The sequence below is a fragment of the Saccopteryx bilineata genome, chromosome 5 (genome assembly GCF_036850765.1).
Source record: "Saccopteryx bilineata isolate mSacBil1 chromosome 5, mSacBil1_pri_phased_curated, whole genome shotgun sequence".
NCBI classification, from domain to species: Eukaryota; Metazoa; Chordata; class Mammalia; order Chiroptera; family Emballonuridae; genus Saccopteryx; species Saccopteryx bilineata.
The window spans coordinates 115,650,217-115,676,187 of record NC_089494.1 but is presented as its reverse complement, the minus strand read 5'-3'; the positions used below and the strand labels follow the sequence as shown (position 1 = coordinate 115,676,187).

At 37.4% G+C, this 25,971-nt stretch overlaps 1 protein-coding gene across 8 annotated transcripts in view; it reads right to left on the bottom strand.

Moving 5' to 3' along the window:
- Positions 1-25,971, bottom strand: part of PTPN4 (protein tyrosine phosphatase non-receptor type 4) — a 215,378-nt gene that overhangs the window by 59,757 nt on the left and 129,650 nt on the right. For all 8 annotated transcript variants that reach the window (XR_010725661.1, XM_066233164.1, XM_066233163.1 and 5 more), the window contains 3 exons: positions 24,073-24,245; positions 15,791-15,859; positions 10,816-10,941 (listed from right to left, as the gene is read on the bottom strand). Coding sequence is in view for 7 of the 8 variants with exons in the window: in XM_066233164.1 (XP_066089261.1) it covers positions 10,816-10,941; positions 15,791-15,859; positions 24,073-24,245 (368 nt within the window). In the remaining variant the exon portion in view is untranslated. The remainder of the gene's footprint in view (positions 1-10,815; positions 10,942-15,790; positions 15,860-24,072; positions 24,246-25,971) is intronic.

The window sequence follows — 25,971 nt, the reverse complement described above, 5'->3', positions numbered from 1 at the left end:
TTCCCTGGCTGCCTTGAGAATTTTTTTTTTTGTCATTGGTTTGTGCCAATTTCACTATGATGTGCCTTGGAGTAGGTTTGTTGGGGTTAAAAAAACTCGGAGTTCTGTTTGCTTCTTGAATTTAAGGCTTTAGTTCTCTCCACAGGCTTGGGAAGTTCTCATCTATTATTTGTTCGAGTATGTTCTCCATTCCATTTTCTCTCTCTTCTCCCTCTTATATACCTATTATTCTTATGTTATTCTTTTTGATGGAGTCAGATAATTCCTGTAGGGCTATCTCATTTTTTTTAATTTTTGAGTCTCTTTCTTCTTCTCTCTGTTGTGCCTCAAGTTGCTTGTCTTCTATTTCACTAATCCTGTCTTCTATCTGGCCTGTTCTATTAGCTAAGCTTGTTACCTCGCTTTTCAGCTCGTGAATTGGGTTTTTCATCTCTGTTTGATTTGTTTTTATAGTTTCAATTTCCTTGGAAATATATTCTTTGTGTTCATTGAGTTGTTTTCTGAGCTCCCTAAATTGCCTTTCTGTGTTTTCTTGTATATCTCTGAGTATTTTTAGAATTTCTATTTTAAATTCTCTGTCATTTAACTCCAAGGTTTCCAATGTATTAAATTTTTTCTCCATAGATTTTTCCTCATCTATCTGTGTTACCTCTCTTTCTTTTGTATCCATGATATTCGATTTTCTCTTCCTTAATGGCATCTGAGGTTGGTTTTGTTGATAGTATTAATGAGATTTAATAAAGAATAAAAAGTTTAAAAAAACAAAAATCAAAAACATTGTTTTTTAAAAAAATTAAAAAAGGAAAAATAAAATAAAATTTAAAAAAAGGAAATTATTCCCCCCCTCCTTTTTTTCTCTCCTCTTCTCTCCCCTCTTTCTTGAGAAAATCTTGCGGTGAACTGTGAATTATATTGTATTAAATAGAACAAACAATGCCTGTAATGGACAGCCTGAATTGGGGAGAAGTGATAAATGGGCAAAAAACAAAAACAAACAAACAAAAAAACCCCAAAAAAACAAAAAAAGGGGGTATGAACCCACAAAAAGAAAATAAGGAAAAAATTTGGGTCAAGAATAAAATGATTTGCTTTTAGGTGTTGGGTGACTAAGAGTTATGATGAGAGGAATAAGAGGGAAACAGGAAAATAGGGGGACAAATGAAAAAGTTACTATTGTATTTAGTGGAACAAGAACTAGATAAAATGGAGAGCCAGGAATGGGAGCACTGCTAGTGAGTTAAAAAGGTGAAGTAAAACCCCCCCCAAATGCCACAAACATAAGTTTGAGTACCAGATAAGATAATTTGTTTGTTATTGAGGTTTGAATGAGAGGAGACATAAAGGAGAAAGGAAGAAACTAATATAGAGGGAGAAAAGAAAGAGAGAGATAAAAAGAGGGAACCATTAAAAGAAGAAAAAAGAAAAAAGAGGAGAGAGAAAGAGTTAAGGGTTTTGGAGTGCAACCCTTATAGAGAGAAAGGAAGAGGAAGGAAAAGATAATGGGAGATGTAACACTTATGGGTAGTGTAGTTCAAGGAGAGGAGAGAGTAAGACCGGCAGAGAGTTAAACAACCTAATTGGAGGAGGGAAAAAAAAATCAAGAATGAAGATAAGAGAAACAAACGAACAAATATAATAAAATGGGATAGGTTATAAAGTCTGCGGATTATTCTTGATTTGAAGAGGTTATCTTCTTGCTTTTTCTTTTCTCTCACTCTTCCTGGTCGGTGACTCTGTACCCCGGGTTCTGTCCCTTTGGCACGCTCAGGTAGAGGTTTGCAGTTGATAAGTCTCTATGGCGATGTCATGTATTGTGCTTCAGTCTCGTTGGCAGTCGTGGCTCATTAGCATTTATAGGCTCCGACAGTGAGAGAGTCCGTGTTCCTGGAGCCTCTCTCCTAGTCTTCCCTTCCTCAATTAGTAGCCTGATAATCCAGCTATGGGGTTGCTGCTGCCTCTGCCTGGATAGTAAGAGGCTCAAAGAGCTGGCCACTCCCCACTCTATTCCCACTCAGCACAGGGCTCTGGGTAAGGCTCAGTCAGTCAGAGCTGCTAGCATAATCAGGCGGGGCTTCCGCCCAATCAAAGACTTCTGGCTCTGCCACTCTGTCCAGTAACACGGGCGGGCGCCCACTCCCATGGTGCTTGGAGGAAACTCTCGCTCCCTATCTGCGCGCGCAGACCAGGATATCAGGCCGGAAGTCTCACACTCTGAATGAAACCCCTGCCCGCATGGAAAAGTTCCAGCATTGGAATTGGCTCTCGCTCCCTCCCCGTGCACGGCTTTTTCAGGGCGCTGGGGTGGCATGAGATTCCGCTTTTGGCCCACACAAAGTCCTCTGACTCTGCCCCTCTGTAGGGTAACACAGGCGCCCATTCCTGAGGTGCTTGGAGGAGTCTCTTGCCCACTCTCCGTTCAGGCCAACTAGGATATTAGGCCGGCCGCCTCATCCTCTGAGTGAAACCCCCGCCCGCACGGAAAAGTTCCAGCGTTGGAATTGGCTCTCGCTCCCTCCCTGTGCGAGGCTTTTTCAGGGCGCTGGGGCAGCCCAGAGATTCCGCACACAAAGGCCCCTGACTCTGCCTCTCTGTGGGGTAACATGAGCACCCACTGCTGAGGCACTCGGAGGAATCTCTCACCCACTATTTGCGCGCGCCGACCGGGGAAAATGGCTGCCCCACGTGTCTTTCTTTGTCTGGGTTTGGCGCGAGTGTTAGCTTTTATTGACTGGGTTGCCACAGGCACAGTTTTTCCTCGGCTTGGATCTCCGTGCCACAGCCTGGTTCGGCCGTTTGTGCTGCGGCCTGGATCTATTCACCCCCTTTGCCCGCCTTAGTTTCTATATTCTCAGTTCCCAGTGAAAGCAGCCCTGTTTAGGTTAGTGAGGAAGGCAGAGCATTTCTTACTTCCTATTTCCTTCGGGGTTTGATTATATATTTAGCCAATTTTTCGCTCGACCATACCTTCGGGTGTATTGCAAAAAATCTGGAGGCTCCAAGGATAGGTTTTTCTGCTTCTGGTTGAAGATCTTGTTTAGTTTTGGGGGAGATTTATCGGTATCGCTTCCTACCGCGCCATTACTCTGACATCATCCTAAAATTTTCTTACTTATATAATTACATCAAAAAGTGGGTGTTAAAACTGAGACTCATGGACATGGACAAGAATGCAGTGGTAATCAGCGGAAGGGTAAGGGTAAGCAGAAGGGGAAGGGCATGGGGAAGGGGAAGGGGAAGTGGAAGGGTAAAGGTAAGGGTAAGCAGAAGGGGAAGGGGAAGCAGAAGGGTAAGGGGAAGCAGAAGGGGGAGGGGAAGGGGAGGTAGGGAGGAGGTGGGGGAGGGGAAGACCTAAAGAAAACCAAATAAAAGGTGATGGAGGACAATTTGACTTTGGGTGATGGGTATAAAACATAATCAAATGTCAAAGTGACCGGGAGATGTTTTCTCTGAATCTATGTACTCTAATTGATCAATGTCACCTTGTTAAAATTAATTGTCTAAATTAAAAAAAAAAAAGTGGGTGTGTGTTTTTAAGACTAATGATGTCGACTACTCGGAATCTCTGACAAAAACAGTGTGATGTGAACATAAAGAACACAAAATGGGAAGTCAGTATCTGAGCTATAGTTAACCACTGCCACAAGGATTTCACCTATGCAGTCATCTATTATCGCTATCAACTTTAATGTTTCTAGGTTTTAGTCACTACAACTTTGTATCCTTTTTTTTTTTCAATTTATTGTGTTGACATGATTTCAAGTGTCCCACTCAATATAATACCCTCTACCCCCCACATCGTGCCCCCCCATACAAAGTCTCTTTTCACTCTCATTTCACCCCTTTGAATCCTTCCCCTATTTCCACCACCCCTTTCCCTCTGGGAATTGCTACCCTGTTGTGCGTATCTATACAACTTTGTGTCTTAATCAGCATTTTAAAAATAAATGTATAGAATAAATGATTCAGAAATACCTTCTGGTCTGATTTTTAAAATTAAATTTATTGGGATGACATTGGTTCATAGGATTATATAGGTTTCAAGTGTACATTTCTATGATACATTTCCTGTATATTTCACTGAGTGCCCACCACCCACCGCCAAACTGTCTTCTGTCACCATATACCTGGTCCCCTTTTACTTTACTAGCTGCCCACCCCCTTCCTTCTAGTAACTACCACACTATTGTCTGTGTCTGAGTTTCAGTGTTTTGTTTGTTTGTTTTTTACAGAGACAAAGAGAGAGTCAGAGAGAGGGATAGATAGGGACAGCCAGACAGGAACGGAGAGAGATGAGAAGCATCAATCATAGTTTTTCATTGTGACCCCTTAGTTCAGGGATAGTCAATGTTTTTATACCTACCGCCCACTTTTGTATCTGTTAGTAGTAAAATTTTCTAACTGCTCACCAGTTCCACAGTAATGGTGATTTATAAAGTAGGAAAGTAACTTTACTTTATAAAATTTATAAAGCAGAGTTACAGCAAGTTAAAGCATATAATAATAGTTACTCACCAAGTACTTTATGTCAGATTTTTGCTAAGTTTGGCAGAATAAATCTTTATAAAACAACTTACTATAGTTAAATCTATTTTTTCATTTATATTGAATACTTTGCATACATAGAAATTACATTAGTTAATTGAATTATTAGTGGGATCCCTGAGGCTGATGCTGGGAAACTAAATATTGAATATTCGGTTTAATTTTTGTGAGGAACAAACGAAGGTCTCCCTTTTTGGCAATATTCAGGCAGTTTCTTTCTTTTGTCATAATATGATGAACAGCACTAAATCCTGATTCCACAAGATATGAGTTAGGGAAAGGTATCAATAAACTGAATACCATTTTCCACATATTTGGATATAAGACTGGAATTTTTTTATTTTGCCATAGGTTTTCATATCCATCACTGTCAAATTTATGTTTACTTTCTTCATCAGATCTAATTTCTTTTTTTTTTTTTTTTTTTTTTTTTTTTTTTTTCATTTTTCTGAAGCTGGAAACGGGGAGAGACAGTCAGACAGACTCCCGCATGCGCCCGACCGGGATCCACCCGGCACGCCCACCAGGGGCGACGCTCTGCCCACCAGGGGGCGGTGCTCTGCCCATCCTGGGCGTCGCCATGTCGCGACCAGAGCCACTCCAGCGCCTGAGGCAGAGGCCACAGAGCCATCCCCAGCGCCCGGGCCATCTTTGCTCCAATGGAGCCTTGGCTGCGGGAGGGGAAGAGAGAGACAGAGAGGAAAGCACGGCGGAGGGGTGGAGAAGCAAATGGGCGCTTCTCCCGTGTGCCCTGGCCGGGAATCGAACCCGGGTCCTCCGCACGCTAGGCCGACGCTCTACCGCTGAGCCAACCGGCCAGGGCCAGATCTAATTTCTAACAGTTCTTCTTGGTAAGCTGTATCAGCCTCTTCAATATTTACAGTAAAAGGATTTTTCATCCAGTCATATAACCTTCAATTTCAATATATCTTCAAAATGTTTTGCCATGTCCAATTTAAGTTTGTTGAGGTGGCTACTTAATCTGTCAATATCCTCTGGAGTTACATCTTCTTTTATACATAATAATTGAGGAAACTGATGAAATTCTCTCTTCAATAGCTTATGATGAAGTAGTTCAAGTTTGTGAATAAACAATAGCACAATACTTTGACAACCTATAAGAGTTTTATTAGCTCCTTGAAGCTGCATATTGACATTGTTAAATCTCTTGAAAATATCTGCCAAGTAAAAGGCATCATTCTTTACTGTTTTTAACTGTTGACACAGATTGGTCTCATTATTACTTTCAAAAAATTGTATGACACTATCATATAATGCTACAAATCTAGCCAAAGATGTACCCTTTGACAGCCATGAAACTTCTGCGTGCAAAAGTAACTTAATAAAATCTTCATTATTACCCTGGCAAAGCTGCTGAAACATTCTATCATTCTTTGCATTGGATTTGATCTTGTTTACAGCTGGAATTATTATAGTTAATGATGAATGGAGACTTATACTTAGATGTTTTCCTATAAGATGTTGTCTGTGCACCACACAATGAATACATAAAACATTTGGCACTTCCTGCTTCAAATAAGCAACAAATCCACGATAGAGACCTACCATTGATGGTGCTCCATCAGTAGCGCATGCAACAAATATTATTCAAAGGAATATTATTTTTTGTAAAGTATGTTCTCACAGTATTAAATACAGTATGTCCATAAAGTCATGGTGCACTTTTGACTGGTCACAGGAAAGCAACAAAAGACGATAGAAATGTGAAATCTGCAACAAATAAAAGGAAAACCCTCCCAGTTTCTGTAGGATGATATGGCAGCATGTGCGCATGCGCAGATGATGACGTAACACCGTGTATACAGCGGAGCAGCCCATGGCCATGCCAGTCGAGATGTGGACAGTACAGAGGAAAGTTCAGTGTGTTCTGTGGCTTGCTAAATTCAAATCCGTGACCAAAGTGCAACGTGAATATCGGCGTGTTTATAACAAAGCGCCACCACATAGGAATAACATTACTCGGTGGGATAAGCAGTTGAAGGAAACTGGCAGTTTGGTGGAGAAACCCCGTTCTGGTAGGCCATCAGTCAGTGACGAGTCTGTAGAGGCTCTACGGTATAGCCCTAAAAAATCTGTGCGTGAGCCCACATTGAACTGCACTAAATAGGTATGAAACTGGGAGAGTTTTCCTTTTATTTGGTGCAGATTTCACATTTCTATCGTCTTTTGTTGCTTTCCTGTGACCGGTCAAAAGTGCACCATGACTTTATGGACACACTGGATAGATAATCCTTTTGTATCTGTGATGAGATTTATTGCAAATAGCATTTCTTCTAGTGCTATATTGTTTTTATCAAAATAGAGTACATATGCCATCAATAAAGCATCATTATCGGCAATGGTAGATTCATCCAATTGCATGGAAAATGAAGTTTTGAAGAATACTTATAAGTTTGTTTTCAATATTAACTGCCATTTCATCAATTTGTTGCTTTACTATGCTATCACTTAGGGGCAATGTTTTTTAAATTTGAGGTATATCCTGATGCATTACTGTTGAGATAAATTCTTTTATAGAGGGTATTATTACAATTTCTCCAATATTATAGCTTTTACCACTTTTACAATTATTTGTGAAATGCAATAAGTGGCAATTAATCCATCTTTGTTCATTGTGTGTTTCTTAAATGATGCAATGATAGTTGAATGATTTTGAAATTTTTTATATATTTCTTGAAAATATTCAATGGGCTTGTCATTTGGATGCTTTGTAGAAAGATGTTCTTACAATCGACTTGGCTTCATTGCCTCATTGGATAATGTTTCATGGCACAATAAACACATTGGATGTTGTTTATTTGCAACAGATTTTATGAAACCCATCTTCAGATACTCTGGCTAATAGCCGCGTGTGTATTTCTTTTTTTGAGACATGGGCTCACGATATTTCACAATATTTTGTTTGAAGCTGTAAGCACGTGCTTGCTCTCAGAAATATAACTACGTACTGACTTTAGTTTCGATTATGTAATGATTAGCTTCATGTGAACAAAACTTATGCGCTTCAAGTCTGTTGCGTGTTCGCAACATTACAAGTATTGTGATTGAGCAAAAGTTTGTTGAGATGAGACTAACTTATAGTGAGTATCTGTGGTTGTGCATTTTATAAAATTTTATGTAGCGAGTGTTGGCCAATGGCATCACTTCTTTGCTATTGTGGTGAAGTAGCAAGACATTGGCTAGTTTTGGCAGTCCAAGGGAGGGCTCCTAGAATGTTACCTTATTACCCTAAAATCCAAGAACTGAGATGAAAATATGAGTTAATTGGTGTCTCCACTGTTCGCCAGTTTCTGTCATAGAAAAGTCGAACCATGGAGTACTTTGTCTATGGGGTAATAAAATGACGAACTGCTAGTTTTTGGGCGACAATAGTTGCCATAAACTGCTCGCTGGATCGGGCAGCGGGTGTGAACCCGGGGCCAGGTACCTGACTGCTCACGGATGCAGGCCAGGTGGTCGTGAAAGAGGTCGGGTGTGGTCCCAATACAAACACCCTGTAACAGAGTCTGACGGCTGTCCTGATCTTGACAGGTCAACAGTTAGTCAATTAGAATGTAATCGCAGCGCCCATTTCGTTGCTCTGCTACCGCCCACCATGAAAGCTGGAGCGCCCACTAGTGGGCGGTAGGGACCAGGTTGACTACCACTGCCTTAGTTGCTCATTGATTGCTTTCTTATATGTGCCTTGACCGTGGGTCTTCAGCAGACCAAGTAACCCCTTGCTCGAGCCAGTGACCTTGGGTCTAAGCTGGTGAGCTTTCACTCAAACCAGATGAGCAGCACTCAAGCTGGCGATCTCAGGGTCTCGAACCTGGGTCCTCTGCATCCCAGTCCGACACACTATCCACTGCGCCACCGCCTGGTCAGGCAAGTTTCAGTTTTATATCCCACATATGAGTGAAAATGTACAGTTATTTTTTCTGACTTACTTCACTTAGTATAATATTTTTAAATCCTTATAAATGTTTTTATCTATGGGACTTTCTTTAACTCCTAAGAATAAACACTGCCCTGACCTGTGGTGGCGCAGTGGATAAAGCGTCAACCTGGAAACTCTGAGGTCGCCGGTTTGAAACCCTGGGCTTGCCTGGTCAAGGCACATATGAGTGTTGATGCTTCCTGCTCCTCCCCCCTTCTCTCTCTCTCTCTCTCTCTCTTCCTCTCTAAAGAGAAAAAAAAGAAGAATAAACAATGACATATTTCTATCTTCATAAGTGACACAGTCACATTAATTATTGTCATTACTATTATTTATCTACTGATTTTATGTGTTAGGGGTAGTGAGAAGATCAACTCATAGTTGCTTCACTTTAGTTGTTCATTGACTGCTTCTTATGTGTGCCCTGACCAGGCAAGCTCAGGGTTTCAAACCAGCAACCTCAGCATTCTAGGTCATCGCTTTATGTGCTGTGCCTCCACAGGCACATCATTACCATTATTATGATAGTTTTTGAGCACTTAGTATGTACATTATGTGCCAGGTATTATTTTAAGCATTTTACATATATCACCTCATTTAACCCTAACAATACTATAAGAAAGACAATATTATTATAAACATAATATTATAGATCAACAAAATGGGACAAAGAGATTAATTAACTTGTTCCAAGTTCCGATGTATAGTGATTCCTGGGCCCATGCTCTTAACTACTACATTGTACTGTCTCTTTAAAATTTAGATATAATTTAATTTACATCATGCCTAAAACTATTTCATTAATCAGAGCTTGTGCTAATTAATTAATCCAATCATCTGATTTAAATTTCTCATTCCTGTTAACAAAAGGAGAAATGGCTGGCTGGAAGAGAAACCAGAAAATGAAATTTCTGGATTTTCTTCAAACAAGCTTATGACTACAGGTAGTCTATTTCAACCAAGACGATTTAGAAACCTGCAATTAGCAAGACAGAAACTTCTTAGTCTATTTTTTCTAGTAGTAAAAAAGAAATCTGGGTATTAGGCATCATTCTGTGGAACAAACTTTTTATGCATACTTTACTTCCAATATGGTAGAAGTTTATTCGTTGGCTGAAGACAACCACCAGTGATACAATTTTAATTTAGAGGACACTTATTGCACATTAATGGGTATAAAATATTTTAAAAGAAATATTTCTTCAGATATTGTATTCAATACCAAAATTCAAATATTTTATATATCAACCTATGAGTTAAACAGGTCTGTAAATGTGCTAACTTAATTTGTTATTATATTAATTATATATATATTACAACACATCTGTTAGCATTATAAAATTAAAATAATATCTTTGGGTAATATAAGTTGACATTATTGTCATCTACACATAACAGAGTTTATAGCTTTTGTGAGAAACCCTAGAGTGACACACATACACAGCAAGTGCTAACATCCTGCTTCTTAACATAGCTATGGCTAAGCTACTGGAAAATCCTGTTTTCTAGACCAGTGTTCCCCAACCCCCAGGCCGCGGACCGGTACCAGTCCATGGGCCATTTGGTACTGGTCCGCAGAGAAAGAATAAGTAACTTACGTTATTTACGTTTTATTTATATTTTAAGTCTGAATGATGTTTTATTTTTAAAAAATTACCCGATTCCCTCTGTTACATCTGTCTAAGACTCACTCTTGACGCTTGTCTCATAAGTTCGACAATTATATTTTAAAATACCATAGTTTTTATGCCAGTCGCATAATTTTATTTTGTGCATTTATCTGTCTCACCCTAAAAGCCGGTCCGTGGAAATATTTCCTGACATTAAACCAGTCTGTGGCCCAAAAAAGGTTGGGGACCACTGTTCTAGATCATTGTAAATGGCAGAGCTGTGGCTGGGGTAGGAGCTTTAAGTAAGTGAATCACAGTCATAATTTTCAGAAAATATATGCTCCTTTAGAAATTCTGTCGGAGATCCATGTGGAAAAGGATTATGTCAACAACAGCCATATTCCCAGATTTTAAGTCTAGTAACAGATCTTGATTTATTGGGTAGGGACCCTTACTCTGAAAGTCACCTGTGTAAGAAAGTAAGTATCCTTGTTGAATGCTCTACTATCTCATTTGTCAAGGCTATTCTATGCCACTCATGCAATGAACTGTAGGCTCAGAGGAAGGCTAAAAGGAAATAAATAATTGGGAGCAACAAAAATCATATCTAACCAAAGATTTAAATAAGAAAGACTGACAAATTTTGATCTTCAAGTAATGGACATATATAGCCAATAATTTAGAACTGAGCACAATGTATATCTGATTTGAGTCCATACTTACTGATTAGGAGTTCCAGGTGGAGAGCGTGATGGAAGGCTTTGTGTTTCTAATCTGTCATCCGATACTGAATTTCTGCTTACTATTTCCCAATCCATTAATTTCCGTGCCAAGGGCTTACTTGGGGATCTGCAGAAATAATTTACTATGTAAAAAACTTTAATTTTATACACCAAACTATGAACCAAAACTTAAAATTTGTATTAATATACCATATTCTAGATGAGTAAACACAAAGAGTTTACATATAAGAAATTATTGCATTTGGAGGCTATTTAACGAGTAAGTTCCTAAGAAAGTAAATCTGCTTTATATGAAGGAAGAAAAGATAAGCTAGGAAAAGCAGGAGAATTAGTTAAGAGGAGAAAAAGAGACAAAAAAAGGAGAAAGAAAGAGATGTCTACCAAAAGTTTTCTCAAATATTATCAATATTATAGATATTGCCTATTCATATTCCAGAGTCTCTGGAACTCTACCTTATCCTGGATGTATTAAGTAATTCCTAGCATATTATCTCCTGAATGTCCTTAAATCTAAACCCTGATTCTCTGTCTCAGTGAGAACATGGCAAAAATCCTAAATATGTATATTACATTTTATATGTAATTTTTCCCTTTTTTATGTAGTAGGCTAGTGGATATTTTTCTATTTTTTTTTAAAACACACCTGGAAGGTTAACTGTTCTGTCTCATGGTGGGGGAATATGTTTTATTACCTATTTATATGTTGTCAGTTATCATAGTGATAAAGATAAGAACGGAGTGATCTTTTCAGAAAAGACACTGATCTTTGCAGAGATTAAACATATTTAGAATTTTAGGTAAGTTAACAACTAAAGTCTTTTTTATATGCAAATTCAGACAGTGGCCAAAATTCATAAAAAATATATAACATCTATTTAAATTTTATTTTTTGAGATACAGAGTTAATATAAAGGCAAATATTATAAATTAAGCTACATATACAAAAAACATAATAAATCATCTTGCAAACTGATAGTTTTATCTTTGGGTAATAAACTCACTAAAGAACACAGTTTCAGTGCAATGTTTTCGTCTATTAATTTTACTAAACCATGAGTAACAAATTACTTATGAATCCAAACCATTCATGTGCCTATCATTTCATGAATTTATAGCAAAAGCCTTTTTAGTTTTACTTAATGACACTGCCTTAATTTAAGAACATTTAACATTTGCTAGATGTAAATGTTACCGAATAAAAGAAAAAAGATGTTATTAGATTTCATTTTTCATAAGTGAATTTAAAGTTATTAAAGCATGAACATTTCCCATTATCATGAGTTTAAATTTTAGGATTTTCTACCTTGAAGACAAATCAGGACACCATCTAGTCCAAATCACTCATACTGCAGTGCAAATACTCCTTTCAGTTACAATAAAATGAAAATAAATTATCTTATCTCATGCATTAGATTTTTTAAACAAAGTAAAAAAAAATTTTAAAGAAACCTTACCATTTACGACTTTTATTAATGTTAATTCTTAATGCTAATAAAACATTCTTTCTCATATATTAGACTACTAAATGTAAGCTGTAAGAAATTTCACTAACTATAGTGAGGAGATCAACTACTTTCATTTTCTAAGAGAGGAAACAAAAGTCATTTGAAGGAAAAAATCCAGTTATACTCACCTAGTACAAAGCATCAGAACACTTCACTGTTGTTAATAAACTAAACATGGTTGTAACTGCTTTGAATTTAAAACTAAATTTCAGGTATTTTATTTTATTAACAGCTTTAACCTCAAAGACCCACCCACCTCAAGCTTGCTGTCTATGTTTCCTGTTGAGTGTGGAAATTTCAGAGAAAAAAATACCACACTTCATCAGTGTGTTTGCAATGTGGTAAATTTATTTTCTGACCATGACACCTTATTTTTCTGTTGCAAGGGAACAATCTTTTGCTTTCTCCTTAGATAGTATGTGACAACTGAAAAGCGTGAAAGCAATTCAAAGGAACTATATATAAGAAAAATTATTGTTGCAAAAAACTCAACCTTACATGAAAGTTTAAGGAGAAATTTGTTCTATTTTTACTGCCAACTAAAATTCTATACAGTGAACAAGAACTCTAGAATTGTCTAATACTTGAACAGAACAAGCTGATTTAATAATGGCTAAAACCACTTGAGTATTTTGGTAAATATCACTGGGGAACAAATTTTTTTTTTTCATTTTCTGTTGCATGAGGTTTTAGAACTGTTTCTATATATTTCTGCATTGCTGATTGCAAATCTGAAATCCATTTTTTGGTGCATGCTCTAGTTTTTATGCAATTTTAATTTCTTTTTGTTAGAGTTAATAGCATGTATTGGCTTTTAAATTGGAGTTAAAGGGCAACGACTCTTGGATTGAACATAACCACCAGGCAATTAATGTTTTACAATCATCACTTTGACATAATTATATTGTTTTTAATATGTGGAATATGGAAGAGGTTTCCTTTAAATGAAGTGGTGTTTTTAGTGAACATGGTTTAGAGAGAGTAAGTCCTTAAAAACTTTATGTATTTGGCATCTACTGCCATTGGAGGCTTGAGAGTGTTAAGAAGTGAGAGCTAGCAAATTTTGCTTATAATTTTACTTTAATTTAGCTCTTACTCTTTATCCATTGACCAGTCTTGCTTTGTATTTCTGAAGTAAAAGGAGTTTTTTTTTCCTCTTTCATATTCCACATATTTTTATAAGAGCTGTGGCTATTGCAAGCGAATAAACTAGATAAAACCCTGCCTTCCTAGAGCTTACATTCTAGGTAGACAGACAACAAACAAGATCATCTCTCATATCTCTGAGATGGGAAAGGAGTCAAACGTTCACCGACGTCTTGCAGAACAGCAAAAACTATTCTGTAGAGCTTAAAAGGGTGGGTGAGAACCTGAAATGCCTGGGTTCGAATTTTATCTTTTTGCCCCCCTTACTATCTGTATAATCTCAGGACAATTATTAAAACTTGCTGTGCTCAATTTTATCTTCTGTAATGGAATTTATCTCATTGAGTTATGGGGATTATGAATTATGATAATATAAAAATCCCTTGGCACAGATAAGTACAAAATAAATTTTAGTCATTATTAGATTAACTGATTCATCTTTTAAATCACATCCCCGTACAGCTGATTCTATCACAGCAACCACAGTGATCTCCCTCACCCCTGACATTTTTATTACAGAACATTTAAAACAGAAACATAAGTATAGAGAGAACAGTTTAATAAACTCTGTGTAGTCAGAACCTAGGCAGAACAATTATCATCATGGTCAATCTTGTTTCACCTCTACCACTTACCTTAACCCTCTCACCTCAATTATTCTAAAGCAAATCCTGGAAATCATACATTACTTGTAATACTTCAGTTTAGCACTCTACCAGATTTTTAAAAATGCAAATCTGTTTATGTCCCTTCTATGCTCTCAGCCTCCACTGGCTTCCATTTAAAATCCAAAGTCCTTACATTTCTGGCACAAGGTCATACCAGTTCTGGCTGCTGCCTTTCTCTCCAAACATCTCATCTGTCACTGCCTTGCTCACTCTGGTCCATTATTGGCTTGTTCTTCCTGAAACATAAGGAAGCTCCAGTTTCCATGGCTTTGCACTGGGGCTCATTCCTTTACTTATATTAGATATCTGTTGCACCAATCAGAATTTAAATTCCATGGGAGTAAATGTATTTCGTCATTCACTATATTCCTAGGCCTAACCAATGCTCAGCAGAGTAAGTCGTCAACAGAGTTGCAGCCACTGATTTGGTAACTCTCCCTTTTCCAGAGCTCTGCAATGAATATTTAATCATCTATTAGATAATCCTTTTAAGAGTGTTGTTCAGGCATATCGAACTAGACTTGTGCCAATTTAACACCTTTTTTCATTACAAGTTTGTTCTCCCATCATTATCTCACCTGTTGTATTGTCACTCAAATCTGAGTCTTTCCAGGTACTCCTGTCACTAACACATCTCTATCCAGTTGGTCAAACAACTGCTAGTTCTATTTATAAAATGTTCCCCAAATTTGCTGCTATTCTCCATTTCACTGCCGTTTTAGAGCAGGCTTTCATTATTTTCACTTGGATTACTACAAAACCTGGACTCTGGTTTATCCTTGCTCATAAAACTATTTCCTAAAACAAAAATTTATTACATCACTTCACTTGTTAAAAGTAAATTGACTATTGCCTGACCAGGCGGTGGCGCAATGGATAGAGCGTCGGACTGGGATGCGGAAGGACCCAGGTTCAAGACCCCAAGGTCGCCAGCTTGAGCGTGGGTTCATCTGGTTTGAGCAAAAGCTCACCAGCTTGGACCCAAGGTTGCTGGCTCGAGCAAGGGGTCACTCGGTCTGCTGAAGGCCTGCGGTCAAGGCACATATGAGAAAGCAATCAATGAACAACTAAGGTGTCACCATGAAAAACTAATGATTGATGCTTCTCATTCTCTTCATTCCTGTCTTCTGTCCCTGTCTATCCCTCTCTCTGACACTCTCTCTGTCTCTAAAATAAAAAATAAAAAAAATTAAAAAGTAAATTGGCTATTAACAGATCCTAAAAAAGTGCTGCTAATCAATATATATAATATATATGCATCCAAATATAAAGCAACTTATTTCTTAACAATATGATTTCAATATATATGAAAATGGTTGGATAATATATAAAATGAGTCATAATGTTTCTCAGAATGTTTTTAAAAAGGGTTATGAACCATCAACAAAAGGTTATATTAATAATATAGTACTTGGTTCAGCTTAGTTTAGAGCTACAATGCTTGGCACAGCGTTAATTTAGCTCAAGAAAAAAAACTGAATGAATAAACTAGACAAACTATTTCATTATTCCCTCAACACAATTTGTTGTTTCATTAAAGAAGGATCATGTGATAATTTTGTAATCATATTTAAAAAGTTTTTATTAATTTTAACATTTCTTTTAGGAAAACGACATCGAAACAAAAGTGGCTTACCTTGCAAATACCCTATCTTTATTTGCCTTTTCTTTGCCATATTGAACTGACTGGACTTCAGTTCTCCCACTGAAATACATAAATATGCACAATAAAACATTAAAGAGAATTATAACAAAATAAAACATGATTTATTAAAATTTTGTAAGAGACAAGCTATTTCTAGCAGATTAAAGGGAACAGAGGATAAGAAGACTGGACTACATTCCAGTTCTCCTTGAATGGATGAAGCCTAATTACAGTTATTCTATTAATCAACAAAGATGTGTTCCCTAGGCACTTCATTTTCAGATCTTCCTTATTTGAGAGTAAATGTGAGAGAAATAATTTTGCACGAGAGAAATTCCTTCTCTGCTATACCCTAGAAAAGCACTCTCGCTAAACTCAGAGCTGGTTGTTGTGTCTCAGCTCACTTAAGCCCTGCTTTTACCCTATTGGCCTATGGTTTAGCTAGTGTCTCCACTATTCCCTAACCAAATGCCTGAAACATGGACATCTTGAAGAACAGTTTCGTCTTAGGTAAGGTTTTCCCTCCTTGTCTACTGGTAATGGTCATTGACATAAAGATTGTTTATATCTTCAAATCCTTCCATGTCCAGACACAGGCAATTCCTGATTTTTGTATATGGGAAAAAACTAAAGGAAAGAAATACAGTCAGGAGTTGGGCACTATAGGGGATTTATCTTGAAGCTGATTTGTCTAGCAAGCACACTTTTTATGTGTGAGAACTGATCCTTCTTTGTGGTATACTAATTTTTTCAAACCAAATTTGTTAATAAAAACTTGGTTCTCAAAGAATTTATTACTTGACACATCATGTTATTTAACTGAATAAACATAAATGTCTAGTATATCAAATATAAACATTTATCTATATGGATATACATATAATACATGTAAAAGCAGCTGTAAAGGTTTCTAAAGCTAAGCAAACAATAGATGGATAAGTATAGATAAATGTGAATAGAATAACATGTCTGTTAAAGTTTTAATGGAAAATTCAGAAATGTTGCTATGATTTTTTTTTTTGTATTTTTCTGAAGCTGGAAACAGGGAGAGACAGTCAGACAGACTCCTGCATGCGCCCGACCGGGATCCACCCGGCACGCCCACCAGGGGCGACGCTCTGCCCACCAGGGGGCGATGCTCTGCCCCTCCGGGGTGTCGCTCTGCCGTGACCAGAGCCACTCTAGCACCTGGGGCAGAGGCCAAGGAGCCATCCCCAGTGCCCAGGCCATCGTTGCTCCAATGGAGCCTTGGCTGCGGGAGGGGAAGAGAGAGACAGAGAGGAAGGAAGGGGTGGGGGTGGAGAAGCAAATGAGCGCTTCTCCTATGTGCCCTGGCCGGAATCGAACCCAGGTCCCCCGCACGCCAGGCCGATGCTCTACCGCTGAGCCAACTGGCCAGGGCATTGCTATGATTTTTAAGTGAAAGTCTCTTAAACTCGATTTCCTATATGAAGGATAAACTATACATGCATTGTGAGCGAGGTCTCAAATTAAGATTCACCATTGTTTTGTATTTTCACATTAGAACAATGATTTTAATTCCCTGCGTACTTTGAAACAGAGATAGTAAGGATTTGTATATGAAGAGGCTGGTGGAAGAAGTAATAAATCCGATTTCCATCCTTCAGTCGAAATATTACAATCGTTCTAGTTAGTATTCCCTACCATTGCTTACGATGAGGGAAAAAAATCACTTTCTTCATGCATCCCTTTCAGGAATAGGACTACATCCAGATAAAAATCTGTCATGCTGCCATTCCTACCTTATTTAAAGATTATTTAATCATTTTTATAATTAAAAAGTGTTTTGGTAATGTTTTTAAAGTTTTTCAGAACTACAAACATAAAACTTCACTTTTACAACTATAAAATAGGTGGTTAATATATACACTAATTTAACTGTCCTGTGCTCTGCCTAGTTTTGTAGGAGGCTAGAGTCAATTCTGTTTTCTAAGTTCCTTGCAAGTTGGCTTTCAGATAGGTTCTGCTTTTCTTCTGGTGAGAGACTGGAAAGGAGACCAAGTCAAACACAGAAGATGGGCAGAGGATGGTAGTTGCTGTTAACAGTGGGGATAGAACACAGGGACAAACAGTACCTTGTAGCTGGTATCATCCCTGACTAATCAGCACCTCTGGCAGATCCAGAACTGTGACAATGACCCTAACAGTGCAGGAGCTGGCCCAGGCTTGTGGACCCTGACCAAAAATGACACAAGCTTCTGCTCCTTAGGCATTACCCATCCTTCCTACTTGCTTCTCCAAAACCATCCAGTTCCCTGTTGCTTTTCCAGCCTGCCACCTGTGCAATCAATTCCCTCAATTACAGAGCTTTTATTTGAAAAACCAAAAAGGCTGTTTCCCTGACTGATAAATTAATTCTCCAGTGAAGTGGATTCAAATGGAACATTCTCTCTCAAAAGGCTGGATTAACAAGTTGAATTTCATAAAGATGAAATATGAGGGTACAATTAAAGGTTTATATTTGATATTATCCATAATATTATTCCTTAGGGATTCAAGATGATTATTATTACTTACTTTTAAGTTAAAGTTTACATTCAATATTACTTAGCATTAGTTTCAGGTTTACAGCATAGTGTTTAGACAATCATATACTTTACAAAATAGTTTCCCTCTCCCAATATTTCAAGTGCTCACCTGGCACCATACATGGTTATTACAATATCACTGACTATATTCCCTATGCTGTACTTTACATCTCCAGTACTATTTTGTGACTACTAATTTGTACTTCTTAATCCCTTCACGTTTTTACTCAGCCCCCAGCTTCCCCCCACATCTGGCAATCACTAGTTCTATCTCTGTCTATCTGAGTTTGTTCCTATTTTGTTTATTTTGCTCATTAACTTCCACATGAGTGAAATCATATGATATTTGTCTTTCTTTGACTGGCTTATCTCACTTAACATAATAATCTCCAGATCCACCCATGGTGTTGCAAAGGGTAAGATTTCCTTATATTTTAATTTTATTCCATAGTCATAATTCCTACAGCAGTCAAAAACTAGTTCTATATTTAAAGGGTTTAATCTTCATTCTTAGTTCTTTACCAAGATTCTCCTTGACTTACTTTGATTTATTCCTTAAATAGCTCAATTTTCCTATTAAAAATTTTTTCAAGCTGGGTTTAAAGATGTTATATTCTGTGTGGTTTTGTATATTTGTTAATGTCTACTACTGACTTTAGATTTCAATGGCAACCTGGCTAAGTATAATATTTTTTGGTCACATTTTTTTTCCTTTTAGAAGTGGTACACAAAACATGGCCCACATGCTATATATAAGCCTTAAGAAAAGTTTCATCATTCATTGTTTAAAGATATTTAATCCAAACTTGTAAATCTCTAGCAAGACTTGGGAGAAAAGACACAAGTTATCAATATCAAAAATAATAGAAATGATATTTAAAGATATGAAAAAGATAACAAGAGAATATTATAAGCTTTATGCCAAAAAATTCAACAACTTAGATAAAATAGATAAATTCCTTAAAAAGCAAACTACCAAAGCTTGCTCAGGAAGAAAAAGAAATCCTGAACTGCTTTATAGATAATAATTAGAATATGTACTCAAAAGTTTTCTATAAACTTCTGCCCTAGATAAATTGGTAAAGTCTATAAAACATTTCAAAAGGAAATGATACTAGTACTATAGAAACTCTTCTAGAAAGATGAAAATAGGGAATAATTTCCAATTCATTTAATGAGGCCGAAACCCTAACACCAAAACCTGACAGTGACATTACCAGAAAACTATAGAGCAATATCCTTCATGAACACAAATGTAAAAGTTCTTAACAAAATTTTAACAAATTTAATAAAATAATATACAAAAAGGGTGACAGATGATGACGAAGTGGGGTTTATCTCCGGAATGTACGACTGCTTTAAAACACTGGAAACTCAACCAATGTCATGCATCATATAAAGAAACTAAAACAAAACAAAAACAAACCCATAGGATCAATAGTTGCAGAAAAAGCATGTTACAAAAACCAATACTGAATTCTAATGAAAACTTCTAGCATATGAGAAATAGTGGAAACTTCTCAACATGCATGCTATAGGAATCTATGAAAAGCCTACAACTAACATCATCCTTAACAGTAAGAGACTAATGCATTCCCCTAAGAAAGGGAATAAGACAAGGATATCCACTATCACCAAGTTTATTCAATACACTACTAGAGGGTCTAGCTTGGGCAATAAAAGAAACAAAAGGATCAGAATAGAAAGAAAGAATTAAAACTGTCTTTACCCTCTAGGTAGAAAATCTGTTGAAGGTTCCAGAAAATCTCCTAGAATAAGTGAAATAAGCAGTTTCAGGACACAAGATCGATTAAAAAAATCAATTTCATATTTATCTAGTTATGATGAACTATCTAAAATTAAAATTAAAAAGGACCACTTATAGCCTGACCAGGCGGTGGCACAGTGGATAGAGCGTTGAACTGGGATGCGGAGAACCCAGGTTCGAGACCCCGAAGTCGGCAGCTTGAGTGCGAGCTCATCTGGTTTGAGCAAAAAATAGCTCAACAGATTGGACCCAAGGTCACTGGCTTAAGCAAGGGGTTACTCGGTCTGCTGAAGGCACACTATCAAGGCACATATGAGAAAGCAATCAATGAACAACTAAGGTGTTGCAACGAAAAACTGATGATTGATGCTTCTCATCTCTCCGTTCCTATCTGTCTGTCCCTATCTATCCCTCTCTCTGACTCTGTTTCTGTAAAAAAATAAAATAAAATAAAATAAATAAATAAAATAACCTATGTGTATCAAAAAAGACCACTTATAATAGCATCAAAATATAAAATAATTAAGGATAATTTTGGCAAAGATATGAAAGACTTGTACACTGAAATCTACAAACATTGCTGAGTACTGAGACAACCTAAATAAAAAGATATACCATGTTTCATGAGTTGAAAATCTCAGTATTTTAAGTATCAATTCCCTGAAAATAATCTAGTTTTAGTACAAACCCAATTTAAAATCCCAGAAGTCTTTTTTTATAATAACTGATCAGCTAACTCTAAAATTCACATGGAAATGCAAAGAACCTAGGACAGTTGAAACAACTTTTAAAAAGAACAAAATGAAAAACAAAAAAGGAGAAAAACATAAAAAAAAATGACATTTAAAAAAAAGGAACAAAATTAGAGGACTAGTACTATTGAAATTAAGATATATTATAAATAAGACCAGAAACAAGTCCACACAAATGTGAATAATTGATTTCCAAAAAAGGTGCAAAGGCAATTCAGTGGAAAAAAAGAGTAATCTTTTCAACAAACTGCCTGGAACAGCTGGATATACATATGCAACCCCCACCCCCCCCCAAAAAAACCTCACCAAAAACAAAACTCAATCCAACATCAATCCATACTTCACATCATATACGAAAAGTATTTCTAAATGAATCACAGACCTATGTTCTTTTTTTTTTTCCAGAGACAGAGAGAGTCAGAGAGACGGATAGATAGGGACAGACAGACAGGAATGGAGATGAGAAGCATCAATCATCAGTTTTTCTTTGTGAGACCTTAGTTGTTCATTGATTGCTTTCTCATATGTGCCTTGACCGTGGGCCTTCAGCAGACCGAGTAACCCCTTGCTCAAGCCAGCGATCTTGGGTCCAAGCTGGTGAGCTTTTTCTGCTCTAGCCAGATGAGCCCGCGCTCAAGCTGGCAACATCGGGGTCTCGAACCTGGGTCCTCCGCATCCCAGTCCGACGCTATATCCACTGCGCCACTGCCTGGTCAGGCCAGGCCTAAATTTTAAGAGCTACAACTACAAAACTCATAGAAGAAGACAGGAATAAATCTTAAATTTTTGTGACCTGGGGTTAGGCAAAGATTTCTTAGATACAAAACCAAAAGAAAGAACAAATTGGCAAACTGAATTTCATAAAAATTTTGTGCTCTTCAGAAGACACTAGTAAAATGACAAGATATCAACAGGTAATGGTGAGAATGTGTTGAATGGGTATCTCATTCATTGCTGGTGGGTATATACAATGGTACAAACTCCTCCGAAAAAAAACGACCAGCAGTTTCTCCAAGGTTAAACATACAACCACCATATGATCTGGCCATTCCACTCCTAGGTATTCAATCAAAGGAAATGAAAGCTAACATCCATACAAATATTTCCACATGAATGTTCACAGCAGCTTTATATTTAACAGCCCAAACTTAGAAACAACCCACTTTATATTCATAATCAATTGAACGGATAAAAAAATTTTAGAATATCTATAAAATGGAATACTACTCCACAATAAAAAGAAATGAACCATCAATACAGGCAACAATAAGGATAAATTTCAGAATAATTATGCTTAAAGAAGTCAGAGTATAAAGAATATGCGATATTGCCTGACCAGGCAGTAGCACAGTGGACAGAGTGTTGACCTGGGATGCTGAGGACCCAGGGTCAAGACCCTGAGGTTGCTGGCTTAAGCGTGGGCTCATCCAGTTTGAGCTCAGGCTCACAAGCTTGAACATGGGGTTGCTGGCTTGCGCATGGGGTCCTGGCCAGGACCTCATGGTTGCTGGCTTAAGCCCAAGGTCACTGGTTTAAGCAAGGGGTCACTGACTTGGCTGTAGCCCCTCAGTCAAGGCATATATGAAAAAGCAATCAATGAACAACTAAGGTGCCACAACAAAGAATTGATGCTTCTCATCTCCTCTCTCTTTGTGTCTGTCTGTCCCTTTAAAAAAAAAAAAAGCAATATACATGCTTAAATTTATATAAAATGTTAAGAAAAGCAAACCGCTTACACACACACATACATACATACATACAAATGAAAAAGACTAGGAGTTGCATGGAGATAAAGAAAGGTGGGAGAAAACCTCAACTGTAAAACTTAAAATATGGTAGCTTACTGTATGTCAATTATACCTTAATAAGCTGTTTAAAAATGTAAAATCTGCCAGGACTAGGCCCACATCCCTTCAAGGGCAATACCAGGCTGAATGGTAGGTGTTGTTCTCCTCTCCATCAATACTTTCTTTTTTAAAACTAGATTATTCTTGAGTTTGTCTTTTTATCAATATCTATGGTAGAAATTTCATTGTTTCAGTAATGATTTTCTCCAAAAATGGATTCTTTAACTGTCTTTTGTATTTGTAGTCATCATAATTAGATTTTTTTTTTTTTTTTTTTTGCTGTGGTATAGCTTGGGTAAACTCAATTTTTTTTTCTTCTCATTTTACCTAAGACCTGCCTGAACTATAGTTGAAGGAGGGTTACTACATTCTATTAATATTTTTGCTGCTCAGTAAAATGGTGTGTGTATTATTTATGTGTAAGTAGTATTTGCAAAAACAGAGGAAGAAAGAGTTCTGCTAGAGGTTAAGTGTAATCCTTATATAATAACTGTGGGGTCACTTAGCTAGAAATTAAGTTTATGAAGGGAGTAGTGTTATGGTCTGTACTGTTTTCTCATTGCAGATTTCTTTTGTCTCTGCTGAGAAGTTGTACCAATAGATATGCCTTAAATCATTTTCCTTGACTTTCACCACTGATCTAATACCCTCTCTCCCTCTCTCTCTTTTCCTTTGAATTTGCAAGTACCACCATCTTACTTTTCACAATATTGCTTTTAGGAAGGTACTAGAGGAGTTAAACATGACATCAAGCCATTTAAAAATCAGCTGTGCCTTCTTTGTGGTTAAAAATTTCTGAGTTCTTCTTGTGTTGCTACTAAATTTTGGGGCTACTTTTTGGGGGGAGGAAGAGAGGGCACGTATTTTTAATAGAATATCCTATACTAAGCTTTATGCTGTTATTCTTTCTGATTAGAGTTAGAAATCCCCAAAGATTGTTGCCTTCAGGAAAAAAAAAAAGAGCTATCACAAATAAATCATACGACAATTTTAGGAAAAAGAACCTGTGCTATTATTCAATGATTTAATCTGATTTTGTATTACAGCTATTTCAAACTCTTATAAAGGACATTTTCTTGAAAATATTTAATAAAAACTCAGAGGAAATGATAACATTTCTAGAGTATAAATAATTAAATATCATTGACTTACTTTAGAAAATAATGAACTGGAATAAAGTCAATGGAACATGTTTCTCAAGTCTGGTTAAATCACAATAACTACAGAATTTCTGACTGAATTAGACATGCAGATTTTGATTCAGTAGGTATGTATGAGTAACAACAATTTGATGGTTCAATAAACTATATCTTTAAAGAGAGAAAAATTCCTGCATTAATGCATAAGCAATACTTACCAGTACCGGAATTTTGAACCTAATGTAAAATAATGTGCAAAAAAATTCTTTTGAGGTGGAAGTGGTCTGTCCAAACGGAAGAACGTGTGATGTTCTACACATGCTTTCCACAAATTTTTGCACACTCTGTAATTCACCATATTAAATCCCAATAAGGTTTCTCTAGATTCATGCTGTAATAAATAACAAAAAAGCAGAGAATACCAGAAAAATATTAACATTTAATGCTCCATTTCATTTACTTTTTTCAGGTGAATATTCTAGCCTTGCAAACATTAATTACTCTAGGTTTTGTTGTTGTTATCCAACAAAAAAAGCAGCAAAATACACAAAACAGTTTACAAAATGTGGATCTCATTCAGTAATATTACAACTCTTAGTAATTTTACTTTAGAACATAGTTAGAAATAAGTTTAAAAACTGATGTATCTTGCCCTGGCTGGAGAGCTTGGTTGGTTAGAGTGTCATCCTGAAGCACAAAGGTTCTGGGTTCGATCCTCAATCAGGGCACATACAAGAATAGATCAATGTTTCTAGCTCTTTCTCTCTTCTCCCTTCCTCTCTCTAAAATCCATAAATAAATTTTTAAAAATTATCTTTTTTCAAAACTTATTAGCTATGTAAATGTTTCAAAATATAATGCTGGTCCATAAATTAAACTTTAAGATATATCCTCACAGCCCCAGTCAGTAGCTGTAGGTAGAGTGCAGAACATTTACCTAGTAGCTGTGGCTGACACAATGCTGTGAGAATACTCCAGCTCCTGGAACCCTCGTGGGCATACCCAGGAAAGAAGCTCACCTGCTATATAGAAATGATTCAGCGCCAGCCAGGCAGACTCCTGACCTTTTTTGGCCATTTGCCCTACTATAACATCCTATTGGCTGAACCCATGTATATAAGCTAGTTTACTTCCTGAATAAAGTAGATCTGCGTCACTGAACCTGGTCTCCGGAGTCAGGTCTTTGTGTCTCTGCCGTCCTCACCCCCCGGCAGGCGAGATTATCGCTCAACCACCACCACGGATGGAAAGCCTCTAGAGCAGGGGTCCCCAAACTTTTTACACAGGGGGCCAGTTCACTGTCCCTCAGACCGTTGGAGGGCCGGACTATAAAAAAAACTATGAACAAATCCCTATGCACACCGCACATATCTTATTTTAAAGTAAAAAAACAAAATGGGAACAAATACAATATTGAAAATAAAGAATAAGTAAATTTAAATCAACAATCTGACCAGTATTTCAACGGGAACTATGCTCCTCTCACTGACCACCAATGAAAGAGGTGCCTCTTCTGGAAGTGCGGCGGGGGCTGGATAAATGGCCTCAGGGGGCCGCATGTGGTCCGCGGGCCGTAGTTTGGGGACCCCTGCTCTGGAGCCTTTAAACAGGAAGTGGGGCAGCTCTCAGCCCTGCTCATAAGAGAGCAACTCCACACAGGAGTCTATTGGACCTTACCCTTAACCCAGAATAAGGCCTTTCTAACCCTGCGAGTAGAGGACCATCCCATCCTTGGGCTCATAAATTCTGGTGCTGATGTTTCTGTAATCAGAGAGGAAGATAAAAAGGAAGGCTGGGCCACACGGCCCAGACCTTTAGTACAAGGAGTTAGCGGAGTATGACTGGCCCAACAAGCCATCCGGCCACTACATTGGACAGATCCTGACGGGGTGACTGGAGTTTTCAGTCCTTTATTTATGACTGAATTGCCACATACACTTTGGGGATGAGATATGCTGTCTTTACTCTGTGTCTCTATTACCAGCCAGCCTCCCCAGTTCTAAAGGTCACTGCTCAATTAAAAACTCCAGAACCCATCAAACTTACATGGGATACCGACCAACCAATTTGGGTTGAGCAGTGGCCATTAACAGCCTCTAAATTAAAGGAATTATACA